Here is a 16,224-nt window from a genome sequence, read left to right as displayed (position 1 = left end):
TTATCTGCGAAGTCTGAAGCTAGGGTGCTGAATGAAAAGCACTGCATTTGTGTACTACATTTACCACAGCTTTTTTCATTCGGTTGTGTGATCTTGTATTACCAGATCAAAAATGTTTAAAAAAATAGCTACAGAAGAAGTCCTAACCTGTGTGTGAAATAGTGGATGACTTGTATTTAGTCATTACATTCAATTCAAAGAGGTGCACAGTCACTTAATGTCTGATGACCTCAATGGTTAGAAAAACTGTCCAATAACATAATTTGAGTTTGTATGAAAAAAGAAATGTGTTAAATGTCAATAACGTGACTGAATATTAATAGAAACCTAAATTGCTAAATTCCTTGCACAAGACTATCCAACATGCCTCAATAGCAGATTATATGTAATTGCTCCAATTGTCTAATAAAATAGAATAATGAAAATAATGTCACTAGTCTTCCAAATATATTTTTATATATTGTCTCACCAATTCCAAAATCATATTTAGATTTAGATCCTATTTAGATGATCCTTGTAAGTACCAACACATCTTTCTTGCTCAGACTGTATTTTCTTGTCTAACCCTCAACTGCAGATGTTTCCCCCGTTCCTGATCTCGGACAGGAAAGCACTGTTACCACCGTGTCACAAAATGTACAACTGCAGGACGTCATCTACCATGCCTCCTCCCTTTGTTGCAAGCCCATCCTCTGATGCAGAGGAAGTGAAGACCATAAAGGAGCTAATAGCCTGGCCAGGACCTTCAGGGAATGTCAGCTTCATGTCATCTACAAGCCCCCAGAATTGTGACTACCACATCCTAAACCCCAAAGACAACTACTCTGTGGGGGAGATCGTGGAGGTGTTGCTCACTGCAAGAGACCACAGGAAGCAACCAAAGTCTTATGGTGGAGACTTCTTCAGAGCTAAGCTTCATTCTCGGCAGCTGGAGGCTGGGGTGACTGGGTCTGTGAAGGACCACTGCAATGGAACATACACATTCACCTTCCAGATGCTGTGGGCAGGAGACGTGGACATCTACATCCAGCTCATCCATTCCAGCGAGGCTGTTGATATCCTTAGGAAGTTGAGGGACACCCGTCCAGACCAATTCGACTTTCGAGGCTATTTTCAGAAGAACGGAACCACCGACACGATGCAGTGCAACGTAGAGATCCAGAACAAGCCTGTTTGTGAATATCGTGACCCAGGAACTGGCGAGCGGTGGTTCTGTGTGAGACCTAAGAGGCTCCCATGCAGTGCTCTGGTGTTCCATAGCGCAGGCACTATCATCAATGTCACAAATCAAGAAGAAGATGCCTTCTTTCATAGGTAATGCTAACTCATTCTATTTTTCTTTACATCTTTGTTTACAGAATGATATAAATGGTATATAGGAGTGGGTTTCTTGCTTGTTTTGAGCCCCCCCATTTCCTCAATCCCCAACCAAACTTATTTCTAGCAATGCATACAATGTTATACACCTGTTTACTGTTTTTGTGGAGCACTACAAACCACCTTGTAGCAGTCGTGGGAGGGTAGTGTAGAGATGAAAACCAAGGCTTAGGGGTCCTGGGTGGATTTTAGCATGTAGGTCTTCAGAGCGCTTCACATCATGTGTTTCAAAATGGAGGGGAGGTGCAAGGAGGTGTCAGCGGGATAAGCCCAGATAGTGTAGAGCTCGACCACCAAAAGTGTTATACTTTGACTGTTCGATGGCTAGCAGGCATTTAGGAAGCAAACCTGAGGGCAATAAGTCAACAGTTGGAGGTATAGGCTCCACAGGGGTACTGTGGTGTCCTTAAATATATTGGCAAGCTTTATGGCCAAGCAGAGATCCTTGAAGTCGTTGTGTAATTGATTTGCACATTGGGAGTGAGGATACCACCAAACTACAAATATGTAAGTGTTGTGGTGGGGAAAAATATGATGGGCTTTTATCATTTTCATAGTAAATGTAACATGTAATGTAATAGGTGAGTGTTGGGGACCACGTAAATATGTGTGCTGCTATGTCATGAATTTTAGTTTCTCACAGTACACCTTTACTCTGAGCCATGGTTTCTCATCATGTGGCCCTACAGATGTTTGGGGATAAATCTCACGTGGTCCATAATGACTAACTGTGCTGGGTAGGAATCCCCTGTTACAAAACAGCCACAGCCATATCTCTCCCAAAGAAACCAAGTGCTGACAAAAACCACCTCTCATTAACAGACCCGTCTCTCCCAACTTTAAAATCATTGAGGGGATTGGCATTCACTGCAAAGTCAACTATCTCGGGGTACACTTACTTGCTGTCCCACTCCAATCTGTATTCTTGGCCAAAAAATCCACTGACACTACTTTTATCCACGTCACGAATTCTATTACCACTGCCTGCCACGCTCACCTCTCTTCCATTCTAATAATTCTAGACCTTTCCGCCTCTGCCATTGACACTGTGGATTATCCTTCTCAACTACAAATCCTTTCCCCCTTATGCTTCAAGGATTCCATAATACACTGGGCACCCACCTCTCTCTCTCTGATTGCTCTTTCTCTATATCATGGGACTGTAGCACCTCCTCCCCAGCACCCCTCTTAGTGCGCGTTCCTCAAGGATCATTTATAGGCCGCTCCTCCTAACCCTTTGCTCCTCCTCCCTTGCAAACTCATATCCGTCTTTGGCTTGAACCTTCACGCCTCTGCTGGGGATATCCAGATCTTCTCCTTCCTCTCCTTTTCACAATCAGTTGTTAAAATTAGCAGAATGTTTACAAACCCATCTACATGGTTAAGATTACAAAGTGGAAACCTTTACAAAGTGGAACATTTCAATGTTGTGGGTTTACACGCGACGAGAAAGCAGGAACCGACGAGCAAGGGGCAGAGGAAGGGCATAAGGTTGCTGGGGTTGCCTCTGGAAATGAGAGGAAAACTGAGACAAAGGGAAATAGAAAGGAGCCGAGAGTGTGGGGCAGAGGAGGTGTTTAAGGAAGATAAAGGAAAAGATGCACATCGAATGGATTGTGTCCTCTAATGTATTCCTCACCTTAGATATATTTGTCTAGCTTTAGCTGCTTCGGAAATTTTTTCTCTGCAGTGGGCACCGTGCGTCGATGTCGTCGAGTCAAAGTCCCTTGAAGGCCTCCGTTGAGGATGACATCATCGGGTATACAAGTAGCACGCACGGCGGCCCGTTGGCCTCAGTTCTGTTTTTCCGCAGTAAGTGTTGCTTCGGAGACTCGGCGCGCCTCAATAGTTCTGTGATGCAGTTATTGTGAAGAAGATATTTGAGATATCCTCATTGTCGACCCGACTACACCGCATTCAGGGTTCAAGAAATGCAAAACCTGCGGTTCCAAAATGTCGGTCAAGGATCAGCACTGAGAATGTCTGTGGTGCCTCGACGAAAACCATGACATGAAGGCCTGTACGAAGAGTCAGGCGATGAAGGGCAAGGCTTTGCGAGAGAGGAAGGGAAAACTACAGGTAGGTCAAAAAACCTCGATAAATCTCCTCGACGTGAAAGTCTAAAACATAGGTCTAGGTCCCGGAGCGGTTCACACCACTCTTCGTCTTTGATGAAAAAATCTAAAAAGAGACGCCACCGGTCCCCTTCCACCTCGCCTTCGGACGAATCCCCCAAGAAAAAGAAATGCCCCACAAAACATTCTTCCTCCGAAAAATGGGAAGCATTTAGAGTTAAAATGATGGAGGTTTTTGAAAAGGCTAAGTCTTGGTCCGCGCCTTCCTTGGAAGCCGGCCGAGAGCGTTACTGTTCCGACACTCGTGCGCCCTCGAGCCCGGGTGATCGAAGGAGGAAAGATCGGAAACCTTCCAGGACCCCGAGTGATAAAGATCGCTCGAGTCGAGTCGACCGCTCGAGGTCATCGACGCCGTCCGGAACCCGACACACCTCGAAGGACGACCCTTCGAAGAGCGTCTTGACGCCCTCGAAGTCAGCTCCGTCGATGACTGCTATTTCGTCGACATCATTGACGCCATTGACGCCTTTGTCCACGTCAACCCCGAAGCCTTCGGTGCCAAAAGTTTAAAATTCTCCAGTTAAGCCAGAAATGGACAAAATAGCAAAGAGCTGCAAAGACTACAAAACCTTTAGCCCCCACTGTAACAGCTCCTCCAGAAAAAATGTATAAACCTCTACCAAGGAAGAAATATTTTAAATCTTTGACTTCAATTTTTGAAGAACAAGAAAGGTCTGAGGAGGAGGATGTTCCTTTTGGCCTAGAGTATGGCACCCCTAATGTCCTAGAATGTCTAATTTCTGAGGAAAGCAGAATGAGGGATTTAGTGTAATCCTTGCATAACGCAAGTGCAATTGACGCATCACCTGAGACAGATTTTGGCACACCAGAACCAGGGGAACATGCCAGTCCCTCATACAGACAACTGACAACAAAGGTGGTGGATTATTTAGGATGGGCTAGACCACCAACTCAGTTCATCCAGGATGACCTGATTGACACATTGGATCATTTCTCCACCGAAGATCCGATTTTACCCTTCCACTTAGTCTTACAGAATAGGGTGGCCAAAAATTGGGAGACCCCGGACTCAATTCCTCCTGTGAATAAGTCCCTCACTTCAAAATACTGCTTCAGTAGCGACCCCGGCTATCTCTCCAAACACCCTACTCCTGAGAGTCTGGTGGTCCAGGCAGCCACAGCTTCTAATAAGGTGGCGTACCCTTCCATCCCTCCGGATAGGGACGGCAAGCATGTGGATGGTTGGGCACGCAAGGTATTTTCAGCTGGGAGTATGGCATTAAAATCTGCCAACTCCACATGTGCCTTGGCAAAATTTTCGTACACTCTGTGGGAGTGCATTGCAATGGCGGCGGAGCACATACCAGAAGGGGTAGAAAGGGAATGATTCCTAGCCATCGTTAGAGAGGAAGCCATGCAGGAATCCCTTCAGTCTGGATTGGCCACTGCAGATAGCGTGAGCAGGTCCTTGGCCTCTAGCACAGTAATATGCAGATTTGAGTGGTTGCGAAAGTCGGGTTTTGCACCAGACGTGCAAAACCGTCTTTTGAAAATGCCTTTTGACGGGTCTCGCCTTTTCGGCAACAAGGCTTACGAGAGCCTTGAGAGGTTGCAGACCTCAAAAGCAGCAGCCAAATCTTTAGGAGCTGCTATTAGGCAACCTCAGCCTTTTCGTGCAGGACAATCTTGGAGGGGACGATCCTATCGTTATTACTCCTCATATGGAAAGGCGAGAAGAATGGCCAGTCAAAGAGGCCAGAGAAAAACCACTCATGGTGGATGAGGTAAACGTGCTAAGCCAGCCCCAGCCGCAGCATCTTTGCCATCAGCAGCTGCAGCAACCGCACACAAAATCACTTTGAGGACTTGCATCACAAGACACCTGTAGGAGGCAGGCTGTCGCATCATTTGCAAGAATGGCGAGCCATTACTTCAGATGTTTGGGCTCTATTTGCCCCACGGTTGCTGCCTTGCTTTTCTAACGCAACCTCAAAGCAATCCACCGGGGAGACACTCTTTGAAGCTTCCACACCTGCTTCTACAGCAGGAAGTTTTAAGCCTGCGAGAGAAAGGTGCTATAGAACCAGTACCTGTAGCGGAGAGGAACAAGGGATAGTACTCCGCATATTTTTTGATCCCCAAAAAGGACAGAGGACTGAGATCCATCTTGTACTTCACAGTCTTCAACGAGCTCCTCAGGAAGGACAAGTTCAAGATGGTTACTCTTTCACAGATCCTTCAGGCCCTTCAACTTCAGGATTGGTTGGTGTCATTGGACCTTCAGGATGCTTATTTTCATGTGCCAATCCATCTCAAGCACAAAAAATACCTGAGGTTGGTGACGCGCATTATCAGTTTCGAGTCCTACCATTTGGGTTGACCTCCGCCCTGAGGGTTTTCACCAAGTTGATGGCAGTGGTGGCATCACAGCTCAGGAGACGGGGATTCACGTCTACCCCTACCTGGACGATTGGTTGATCAGGGCGCGTTCTGCCAAGCAAGCCCTGAATCATCTGAAAGTCACCTGCCACTTCCTCCACAGACTGGGCTTCTCCCTCAATTTCAAGAAGTCCCAAATGACACCTTCCCAACAGCACCAGTACATAGGGGCTTTACTAGACACATCCTTGCCTCCCAAGTCGAGGGCTCACGACATTCTCCAATGGTTTCCAAATTCCAAAATGCCCAAAATCTCCAGGCCTATGACTTCTTGAGGTTGCTTGGCCTCATGGCATCCTGCATTTTCCTAGTGCCAGAAGCACGCCTGAGGATGAGATCCCTTCAATGTGCTCTAAAGACTCAATGGTCCCAATTCTCAGGACAAATGACGGATCTCCTTCAGATCCCGAACAAGGTTTGGCAGGATCTTCTGTGGTGAACTTGCACAGAGAACATCCTAAAAGAAGAAATGTTTTGCAACCATGGCCGGAGATTACAGTAGTGACAGACGCCTCACTTCTGGGGTAGGGAGCTCATGCCAACGATCTGACAATCAGCGGTCGTTGGTCTCCATCGGAGTCTAAATTACACATCAACCTTTTAGAGCTGAGAGCAGACTAGCAGTGGCCATGAATTACCTAAAAGAGGAGGTCTAGGGTCACTACCTCTGTGCAGAGAGGCAATGCGGCTCTGGTATTGGGCAATTCAGGAAGGAATCTCCCTATCGGCAGTTCATCTAGCCGGGGAGAAGAATATGATGGCGGATGCTCTGAGCAGGCAGAGTACTGTGTCCCACGTGTGGGAACTGGCTCAGGAAGTCCTTCAGGAGATCTTCACCCTTTGGGGAACCCCTTAAGTAGACCTGTTTGTGGCCGGAATCGACCAGAAGTGCAAAAGGTAGTTCTCAAGGGAATTTCCCCCGAGAGGAGCCCAGGGAATGCGTTTGTGGTGGAGTGGAACTTCCTACTGATATACGCATTCGCTCTGAAGTCATCAGGAGGCTATGACAGTTCATAAACCACATGATCCTAATTGCCACGGATTGGGCCAGGAGAACGTGGTACCCGGACCTTCTAGATATGGCCATCTGCCCTCTGTTAGTTCTTCCTCGGAAGAGGACCTTCCCTCACAAAAGGAGGGCCAGGTTCTCCATCCAGAGGTCAAGACTCTCAACCTTCATGCTTGGTATCTGAAAGGCTGAGATACAAGGATAGGGACCTTCCGGATGACGTCATGGAGGTGTTGCTTTCAGTGAGAAAGCCAGCAACAAAATCTTTGTACCGTTGCCACTGGAAGAGGTTTTGCAACTGTTGCATGGAAAAAGAATGTTGATCTTTTTCTGTGTCCTATTCCAGAAGTATTATCCTTCTTCTTATCATTGGCACATAGAGGTCTCAATGTTGGGACCATTAAAGGTTATCTTGCAGCGCTTTCCATCTTCAAGCGCTCTTTGGAAGAATGTTCCTATTTTAAAATTCCTTTGAAAGTACAATTCTTAAAGGGTCTCACCAACGTGTTTCCTCCCTCTTCTTTCCAAGTCCCAGCTTGGGACCTTAATCTGGTTCTAAAGTTTTTGATGTGTGCCCCTTTTGAACCTTTGCACACATGCCATTTAAGATTACTAACGTTGAAAACTGTTTTCTTGGTTGCTTTAACATCTGCACGAAGAGTGAGCGAGTTGCAGGCACTGTATTCTGGGCCACCCTATACTGTGTTCCACAAGGACAAAGTTGTATTAAGGGTTAAACCCTTGTTCTTACCTCAAGTTGTGTCTGATTTCCATTTAAATCAGAAGATCATTCTGCCCGCGTTCTATCCTCCACCTCATCCCAGCAACAAGGAGGAAAGATTGCACAGGCTGGACCCGAGAAGAGCTCTAATCTTTTACATGTCCAGGCTCTCCAAGCTTTTCATTGGCTTCACTGGAAGGAAGTTGGGTCAGTCGGTGTCAAAACAAACCCTATCACGTTGGATTGTGCTTTGCATTTCAGAATGCTACAGTTTGGCGGGCAAAGATCCACCAGAAGGCTTGAGGGCCCATTCAACCAGAGGCATAGCCTCTTTGACTGCCCTTCAAAGAGGTGTTCCCATGAAATCTATTTGTGAAGCAGCGACCTGGTCTTCGCTGCAAACCTTTTCTAACTTCTATAATCTGGATGCTTCCCACTCTAAAAAGCTTGCTTTTGGTAAAGCAGTGCAGTATTCAGCTATATAATATAAAAAATCTACTCCCTCCTCCAAAGAACTTTTACACTGTTTTGGGAGTCTATCCTAGATGAGGAAAACATTGGAGGACACAATCCATTCGAAGAACAAGTTACTTACCAACTTGTGACGTTCTTTCAACTGGATGTTCCTCCAACGTATTCCTCATCGTGCTCCCATCCAACCCCTCTGTAGCTTTTCCGCTGTTATTAACACTTCAACTCTCGCAAGGCTGACACCTGGTTACCTACACTATCTATACAGCAGAACAAGAGGGGAAAAACAGAACTGAGGCCAACGGGCGCCGCGCGTGCTACTTGTATACCCGATGACGTCACCCTCGATGGAGGCCTTCGAGGGACTTCGACTCGGCGACATCGAAGCACGGCGCCCTCTGACGAGAAAGAATTTCCAAAGCAGCTAAAGCTGGATGAATATATCTAAAAGGAGGAATACGTTGGAGGAACATCTAGTTGAAAGATGGTTACCAGTTGGTAAGTAACTTGTTCTTCTCCGCTCACCATACCCCCCTCCTGCACTTCTCAACTCCCCTCTCCCTGCGCTTGCATGATCTGAATGACACAAGTCCTAGTAAGATCGTTGTTTTGTCCTCCCTTTTTTTCCCCATCCTTGTCTTGTCGCGCCTAACGTCATCTGCCGCTGGCCATCTCTCTGGTGCCTCATGCTCAACGTTTCAATCTGTCCCCCTTCCTTCAGTACCAAGCCACTCTACCCTCTCCCATCTCTTTCCCCCTTGACTTCCTCAACCCCTACTCATGGCTCAGAACTTTTGGATTCTCGTTGACAGCAACTGGAATGTTTCCCAGTTCATCACGGGCACTGCTACTGCAGCCAGACCGAGGATCCTCAACATTGAGAGAATCTGCCCACTCCTCACATGCTGCTCATCTTAACGTTTTATCTCAACCAAACAACTACTGCCTGAGCCTATGTCTTGGTCTACCCTCTTCTCGCGTGCTCTCATTAAAGCCTCCAACTTTGCAAGACTCACTTTTCGACGTACCCAGATCAAGGGGCGGTCTTTGCGTCAGGCAGCTCAGGCGGCTGCCTGACTTCAGTCACACTCTAGGGGGCGCTGCACCAGCAGTCCGCAGTGCCAGTGCTAGAATACACGTGTAACACGTTCGTTTCCTAACATTAGAAAAGTGAATGTGCCTGTTCATTTTTATAATGTTAGGAAACAAATGTGTTACACATGTATACTACCACTGGCACTGCTGCAGGCTGCAGCCTCGGCCCTTAGACATGGAGGTCATTTAGGGGTCGCCAGAGGTCAGGTGGCTCGCTTGCAACCCCTGGCTTTGGCTTTACGAGCCCAGCTATATTGAAGAAAAAAAACGAACGAAAACAGAAGCTCAGATCTTTGTTTTTATGTCCTTTTTAAAAAAAAACAATATTGGGGATCCTGCTGCCAGGTCTGCAACGCTGCGGCAGGCGCCGGTGCGTCTGATTTCAAGAGTTCTTTAACTTTTCATGGTTGTATAGCAACCACGAAAAGTGACAGAGCCCCTGAAAGCACGTGGGGGGAGGGAGGGCAGCAACTCAGAGAGGGGCTGCCTCGCCTGCCTTGGACTCACTCACTCACCCAGCTACTCGTACTAGTGCATAGCATTAACAGTACAGCCTCACCCGACACCCACCCTCAGGCACAGGGACATCCCATGGTGCCTGGCATTATGGTGCCTCTGGACAAAAGCCAGGAGTCAAGGACTAAACGTATATAGCGGTTCATTGCTGAATGCATTTATGCACTTGAAGGCCTTCTTGTTGCATGATAGTAGTATTAATGTGCAGTTCAGCTGTGGTGAGGAGGCTGTTAATGTATGACCAAGTCCATCTATCGCACACATTAATAAGTGCGTTTGTTGCAGCTGCCGTTTTAATCATGTTTTACAAAATGTATCTTACTCCAGAAACTTGGGACTTATTTTTCTTCAAGTATTGCATAACTTGACAGCCAAACAAGCTGATTTTCAGTACATCGTTTGAAGGAACAAGAGGTGACTGACGCTTGCAGGCATCTCGAAGAAGGTCATTTTTGTAGGTCTCATTCCTGACATTTTTGTATTCTTGTATCTTTCACCCCAAAAACATATTAGAGAAAGTGTTGGTGGGTGTTGGTTTCGCTTTTCTGCTTTCTCTAGTGAAACCGAGGTAATCTCAATCCTCCATAAACTGACTGAAATCGGAGCTCACAATAGCCACTTTCTCAGCAAGAGGCAAACACTAATTGATTGGGGGGCCTTACACAGGTGGTATGTTTACACACAGGTCCCGATTAAATAGAGGCTCGCATTTAAGTATGCACTTTCTATAGCACCCACTATTTACATCTGCTGATATGCAGCAAAAACCACAGCCAGCTGAATAAGTGTGAGCCAAAAATGTTTGTAAGTAGGGAACCCTAAAGCAGAATGCTCCAAAGACAGCTCAGCAGGTTAGGTGACTGTTGCTGAGATCTTATATGTTTAGACCTGCCTGTTAAGCCTATGGCACTTTAACAATTCCTGCTGTAAAATGTGTTGTTTTGACATAGAGCTGGGTAAGGCTTACTCACCGCTCAGTGTAGGAATTTCTGCCACATACTAAAAATCACTATTCGGTTCTTCCCCTGTAGCGGAACTCAAAGGTTGGCTCCCGTGAGTAGGAGGAGGGTGGTTGAGGGCCTAGTGTCCGAGAAGCTGTCATGGTAGATGGGGTGGGTTACACCTCCCAAAAAGTACAGTGGTATCTGGGCTTGTGGGGGTGTCGGTGCTGGGTGGGGTTGCACACTGCCAGCAGAAGCCTGTTACATGTTCCAATGCGAGTTAAACTGGGACAGCACTATTACTATTACTAAATTTTACAGCGGATATTTTGAGGCACAATTATGATAAGAGACTAAATATATGAAGGCCAAGTATGACAATGACGACTATATATATATGAATTTTAGAATTTTTGAATAGGTATATGAGCATGACAAACAATGGGACAAGAACAACAAATAGAGAAAACAGACAAGTACAAAAGGGGCGGGGAGATGCAAAGAAATTTCACTTTATTCATTAGTTGGGGGCAACATTAGCTAGGAATTTTAGAAAACACTGCCACTGTGACTCGTGCTTTAATAATAGAGAAGGAGAGGACGTTGCATCTTTCCAACCTATGTATGTTACAAATAGAGTTCCACCACAATTTATAATGAAAGCGATTGAAAATGTTCAAATTAGACGTTATAGTTTGAATTGCTACTACTAGTCAATCAAGTAACAACCATTTTTATCCAAAGCACGTTGTAGCATTGCACTACCCAGAAAAAGGATTGTAAAACAGAAGTCATGTTGCAAGTTTAAAATAAGCTTAAATGTATTCCACACATTTTTCCGGAATAATTTAACATTGTCGCATTCAATAAACATATGTTTAAATGAGCCTTCAGTATGACGGCAACTCCAGCAACTATCCTTCTGTGCAACATTGTCTTTACAGAGTGAGAGAGGAGTGTGGAAAGAAGTATAAAGTTTGGAGAAGGCTGGCTGACGTGGTTACTTTACGGATATTCATCCGCACAAGAGGCCAATGTAGTTAACTGTCCAGCAGAGTGCAGACTTGCTTCCAAGCGGCATGCAAATCCAAAACAGAATCCAAGGAAGACACTTCTGAAAGGTCTTTATGGAACAAGGAGGCAGTAATGTTGGGATTTTGCATACATCGCATTCTTTCTGCATTGGGATCAATTGCTTTAAATATTAACAGATTATAATTTTCCATAATGGCATTGATAATTCGTCATATATTGTTTCATGAATGAAACAGATGCATGGAATTTCGCCACAAATTCATTAAAGGTAACTGGTGCTGCTTGAATAAATAGCTGATTCAAATACTTAATGCCCAGAGAGAGCCATGGTTTCCAAAGCATAGATCTTTTATTAACTTTTATTAATGAATTCAGCTAAATATATTGTCAGGTAAATTGATATGATTTTGCAACGGATGGGAACATATATGCTCTAAGATAACGGACAGATAAACAAATACAGTTGATGAATCATTTTATACCCTTGCTGATGTAACAATCAGCAATAGTTAGTGGGGAAACCTTTGCTCTCTCAACAAGCAGCCATTTCGGTGCTATGGTGCAATCGACATGAGTAAACCACAACTGCTTCTTCTTTAAAACAAAGGCTATATAGTATTTTTTTTATCCGGGAATCCAACTCCACCACAGATACACGTTATTCAAAGTTTATATAAAGATATTGTGCACTTTTTTCCCCACAAGAATTTGTCTACGCAGGAATCTATAGGAATCTATAGACTTGAAGAAGAATGAGGAAAGGGGTATTGGTAACATTTACAGAAGATATAAAATAATTGGGGAGATGAACATTTTCATAGATTCTAAATGACCCCCACCAGGATAAATAAAGGGGGACCACAAGTCTGTTAACTCCCTTATTCTAGAGAGTAGAGCCATAGTGTTCTTTTTAGTGATATCCTTAATGGATGAGGAAATGTGAACACCAAGATATTTGATGCCTTTAGGACATCATTTCATACCCAAGGTTTGAATGTGATACCTAGTACAATGTATATTGAGAGGTAACATTTCTGATATATCTGTATTTAGCTTATAGCCTGAAGCTAGTGAGAATTGCGAAATAGTGCCCAACAGGTGTTGTATACTAATATGTGGATTTGTTTTAAAGCAATAGTACATCATCAGCTTAAGCTGCAGTTTTGCCAGTATATTATTCACCTGCCTAATTGCCTCTAAAAAAGGTTCCAAAGCTAAAATAAACAATAGCAGAGAAAGAGGGCAACCTTGGCGTGTATCTCTAAATAATGGCAAGCATGGGGACATTTGTCCATTGATAAAGTCTGCAGTTTTAGGATTAGAGTATAATACAATCTACCAGATGATCGCGGAGTAAATCAGCAGTGGCAACAACATCTTGCTAAAAGAGTGGGTAAAGGCCCAAAGGGACAAACTATGCGAGATAGCCTGTACAGAGGAAGACTTACTATACAACCCGCAAAGAGTTAAAATCAAAATGGAAAGTCAGGATTGGATTGCAACCAACACCAAAGCAGTATCCAACAAACTCCTAACTCACCTTCCAATGACTTAAGTTTTATTTATTTGTAAAGCGCAACCAGGCCCAAGGGCAACCGGGCGCATAATCTCAGATACAGGTTACAATATATACAGTATGCACACACGGGCGCATATTCTTAGCTACAAGGTTACAATATATACAGTTTGCACATATACATTAAAGTACATTACGGGGAATATACACAAAGGCAGTATGTTACAAGTCAGCAAAAGCCTAAGTGCGGGTGCTTCACGTGTTCTGAGTGAACAGCCAAGATTTGGTATTGTTCTTGAAGGTTTGCAACAAGGGCTCAGTTCTGATGGGATCCGGCAATCAGTTCCAAAGTTTGGAGGCTAGGACAGGGAAGCTCACCCCACCTGCTTTTTGGAGTTTGAACCTAGGCAAGGTGAGACTGTGAGTTTGGGCTGACCTGGTTGTTCGTGTGGAGGTGTGTAGTGTGAGACGAGAAGAGAGGTAGGGGTGGGGCTTTGGTGTCCAGGCATTTATGAGTCAAGGCTAGAGTTTTCAAGGCGATTCTTTGTATTACCGGGAGCCAGTGTAGATCAGATCTGACGTTAGAGATATGAGAACGTCCGGGAATATTGAGGGCTGCCCTTATGGCATTGTTCTGGATAGTTTGCAGTTTGTTGATGTTAGATTGGCTAGTCCCCAAGTAGAGGGCACTGCAGTAGTCGATCTTAGACATAATGAGTGTTCTGTCAAGGGTGATACAATTCTGGGGGTGCAGGAAAGGTCTGCAGGCGGTAATACGTTTGCAGGTATAAGCTGATGCTGATCTTACTGCATTTGTTTGTCTGTTCAGAGATAGAGCATAAACACCTAGAGTTTTAGTATCTTTAGAGACCTCGATGTCATTACCGTCAATGGTAAAAGATTTGAAGGCTTGGTCCAGTTTTGTTGAGATGCTGAGTTGATCCTAGTAATAGAAGCTCAGTCTTGTCGTCGTTTAGACATAGTTCGTGTTGTGCCATCCAGGCCTGGAGGACCAGATAGATGTCATTTAAGAATTTGGTATCAGCTGTGTAGTCGCCAGTGATGGGGATGAGTATCATACTGGCATACTGTTTCAAGTACCCTGACAAAGCCCTTAGGAAAACGTTTATGAAAGCTCGTCTAAATGTGCTACCCACGCAGGAAGTCTTGGCAATAAGGGCAGTTAGTGACGTAAAGAACTGCAGACTCTGTGATGATTCACACCACCCAGTAACGATCAGACACCTCCTGATGGCTTGACTTGAAATGAGACGGGAAAGACTGGCGTTCTTTACCCCCCTACTTGCAAACTCTTTTCTGAGTGAAGAAGAAACATGGTGGTATCGTTTGATCACGGGTGACCAAACCCGATGGGCCATTGCTACAGCTAAACTTTTGAAGATCGCCATGGAAAAGATAAAATCTTGTTTGAAGATATTATCACCCTTTTTGCCAACACAGTCGACTAGATGAAGCGTGACCTGGCACCTCTAATACCAGGCGATCTCTATATTTTATGAAGTTCTTCTGTGCCGCTGACCTTGTAAAAATCGAAACGATTATATACAAGTAATAAAAAAAATGTAAAAAATTAAAATACACTGATCATGGGAAGCAAAGGAGCATTAATACCATGGCATCTAAGGGCAACAAACCAGTAATCCCATTCTACCCTATCAAATGCTTTTTCCGCATCCAATGGCACAGCAGTGCAGGGGTCTTTCGATTTGTGGACATTATTCAAAACATCCAAAAATAGTCTAATATTAGAAGAAGATAGTCTTCCTTCAACATAGCCTACCTGATTATTTTTAAATAACTAAGGTAAGAATGTCAGGATTGACATATCTAAGGTGATGTGGCAGGATTGTCCTGATACTATACCTCCTAGCAATCCCCCTCCCCTGCGAGGCCCCAGATCCTTCACTATGGCTTAGCCTGAGGCCTGTTGGTACACCCGGCTCTCCTAGCATGCCCACACACCGCCTTGGCTCAGCAGGCCACAACCTAATGCTGCCCTCGGGACCCACGAGACACCAGCTCCCCGTACCTTTCCCTAGCTGTGTACAAATACCACCTTATAAGGAGTATTCCGGTGTTTATGCCAACGTTGCGTACTGATCTTGTGACACAATGTACCGTGCATATAACTGACAGGTTTCTTCACAAATGTCTGCTTCCTATTATTACCAACGTCATGGAAACTTGCCAGGCTATATAAGAAGAGCTCTGACCGAACACCGGGCGAGCTCTCCGACACCAGTCCCTTGTCATTTTGTATTACTATATTCTGCTGTTTGTCTTTCTCTAATAATAACTTGGTTTACCTCTCAGCTGTTGCCTGACTCTTTATAGCTACATCAGATGATGCTGAGACTCGTTACATCCTGCTTTCCTCCTGGAGTGTCTACGGACTAACGAGGATTTGCGCACTGATTTGATGGTCTGTAAGCATGTTGGGTGTTGCAGTACGGATGTAAGGAACCGTTGTATTCCTCCAACCTCTGCTGATGGGTATACCAATCTGTTTTATTTTCTATATTTGCACTGTCTCCATGCCATTCCACCTTGCTGTTTGCGGTATTCACATGCCGTGGTTTCAATTCAAGAGACCAGTAGGGTGCAGAGTACATGCTGGATGATTCACAGGTAATGCTCACGTATTACCGGGCACAACATTTTGAGAGTAAAATGCAGACACTGTAGCTCTTACATAGCGCCCAGCGGCGCATTCCACGATACTTATCACTGCATTCAAGCTGCGCCACAACCACCTCCCCTTTTTCCTCTGCTAGGTCCTGTAGAGCAAGGCATTGGTTAGTTACTCTTTTTCACTCTACAGTTCAACTAGTAGCAGTCAGCACTGGCACATATGTCCTTCGCTGTGTTTAGAATTCACATTGTTGGCACATAAATGTCACTGCTCCTTCGTTTTGTTTGCTCTGTCACCTGCTTCGTGTCCAATTGTCATTACTTGTACAGTATTGCATCTGTTCATTTTGTGTCAG

General features: G+C 44.9%; 1 protein-coding gene across 2 annotated transcripts in view; it reads left to right on the top strand.

The window, feature by feature from the left end:
* LOC138568176 (NXPE family member 3-like) overlaps nucleotides 1-16,224 on the top strand; it is a 242,649-nt gene that overhangs the window by 128,278 nt on the left and 98,147 nt on the right. For both annotated transcript variants that reach the window (XM_069646427.1, XM_069646426.1), the window contains one exon: nucleotides 578-1,314. In XM_069646427.1, the coding sequence (XP_069502528.1) occupies nucleotides 578-1,314 (737 nt within the window). The remainder of the gene's footprint in view (nucleotides 1-577; nucleotides 1,315-16,224) is intronic.

The sequence above is a fragment of the Ambystoma mexicanum genome, chromosome 1p (genome assembly GCF_040938575.1).
Source record: "Ambystoma mexicanum isolate Mex_15411 chromosome 1p, UKY_AmexF1_1, whole genome shotgun sequence".
In the NCBI taxonomy this organism is placed as follows: Eukaryota; Metazoa; Chordata; class Amphibia; order Caudata; family Ambystomatidae; genus Ambystoma; species Ambystoma mexicanum.
Note: the sequence above shows the minus strand (reverse complement) of the source record. Positions and strands in the feature narration are given on the sequence as shown.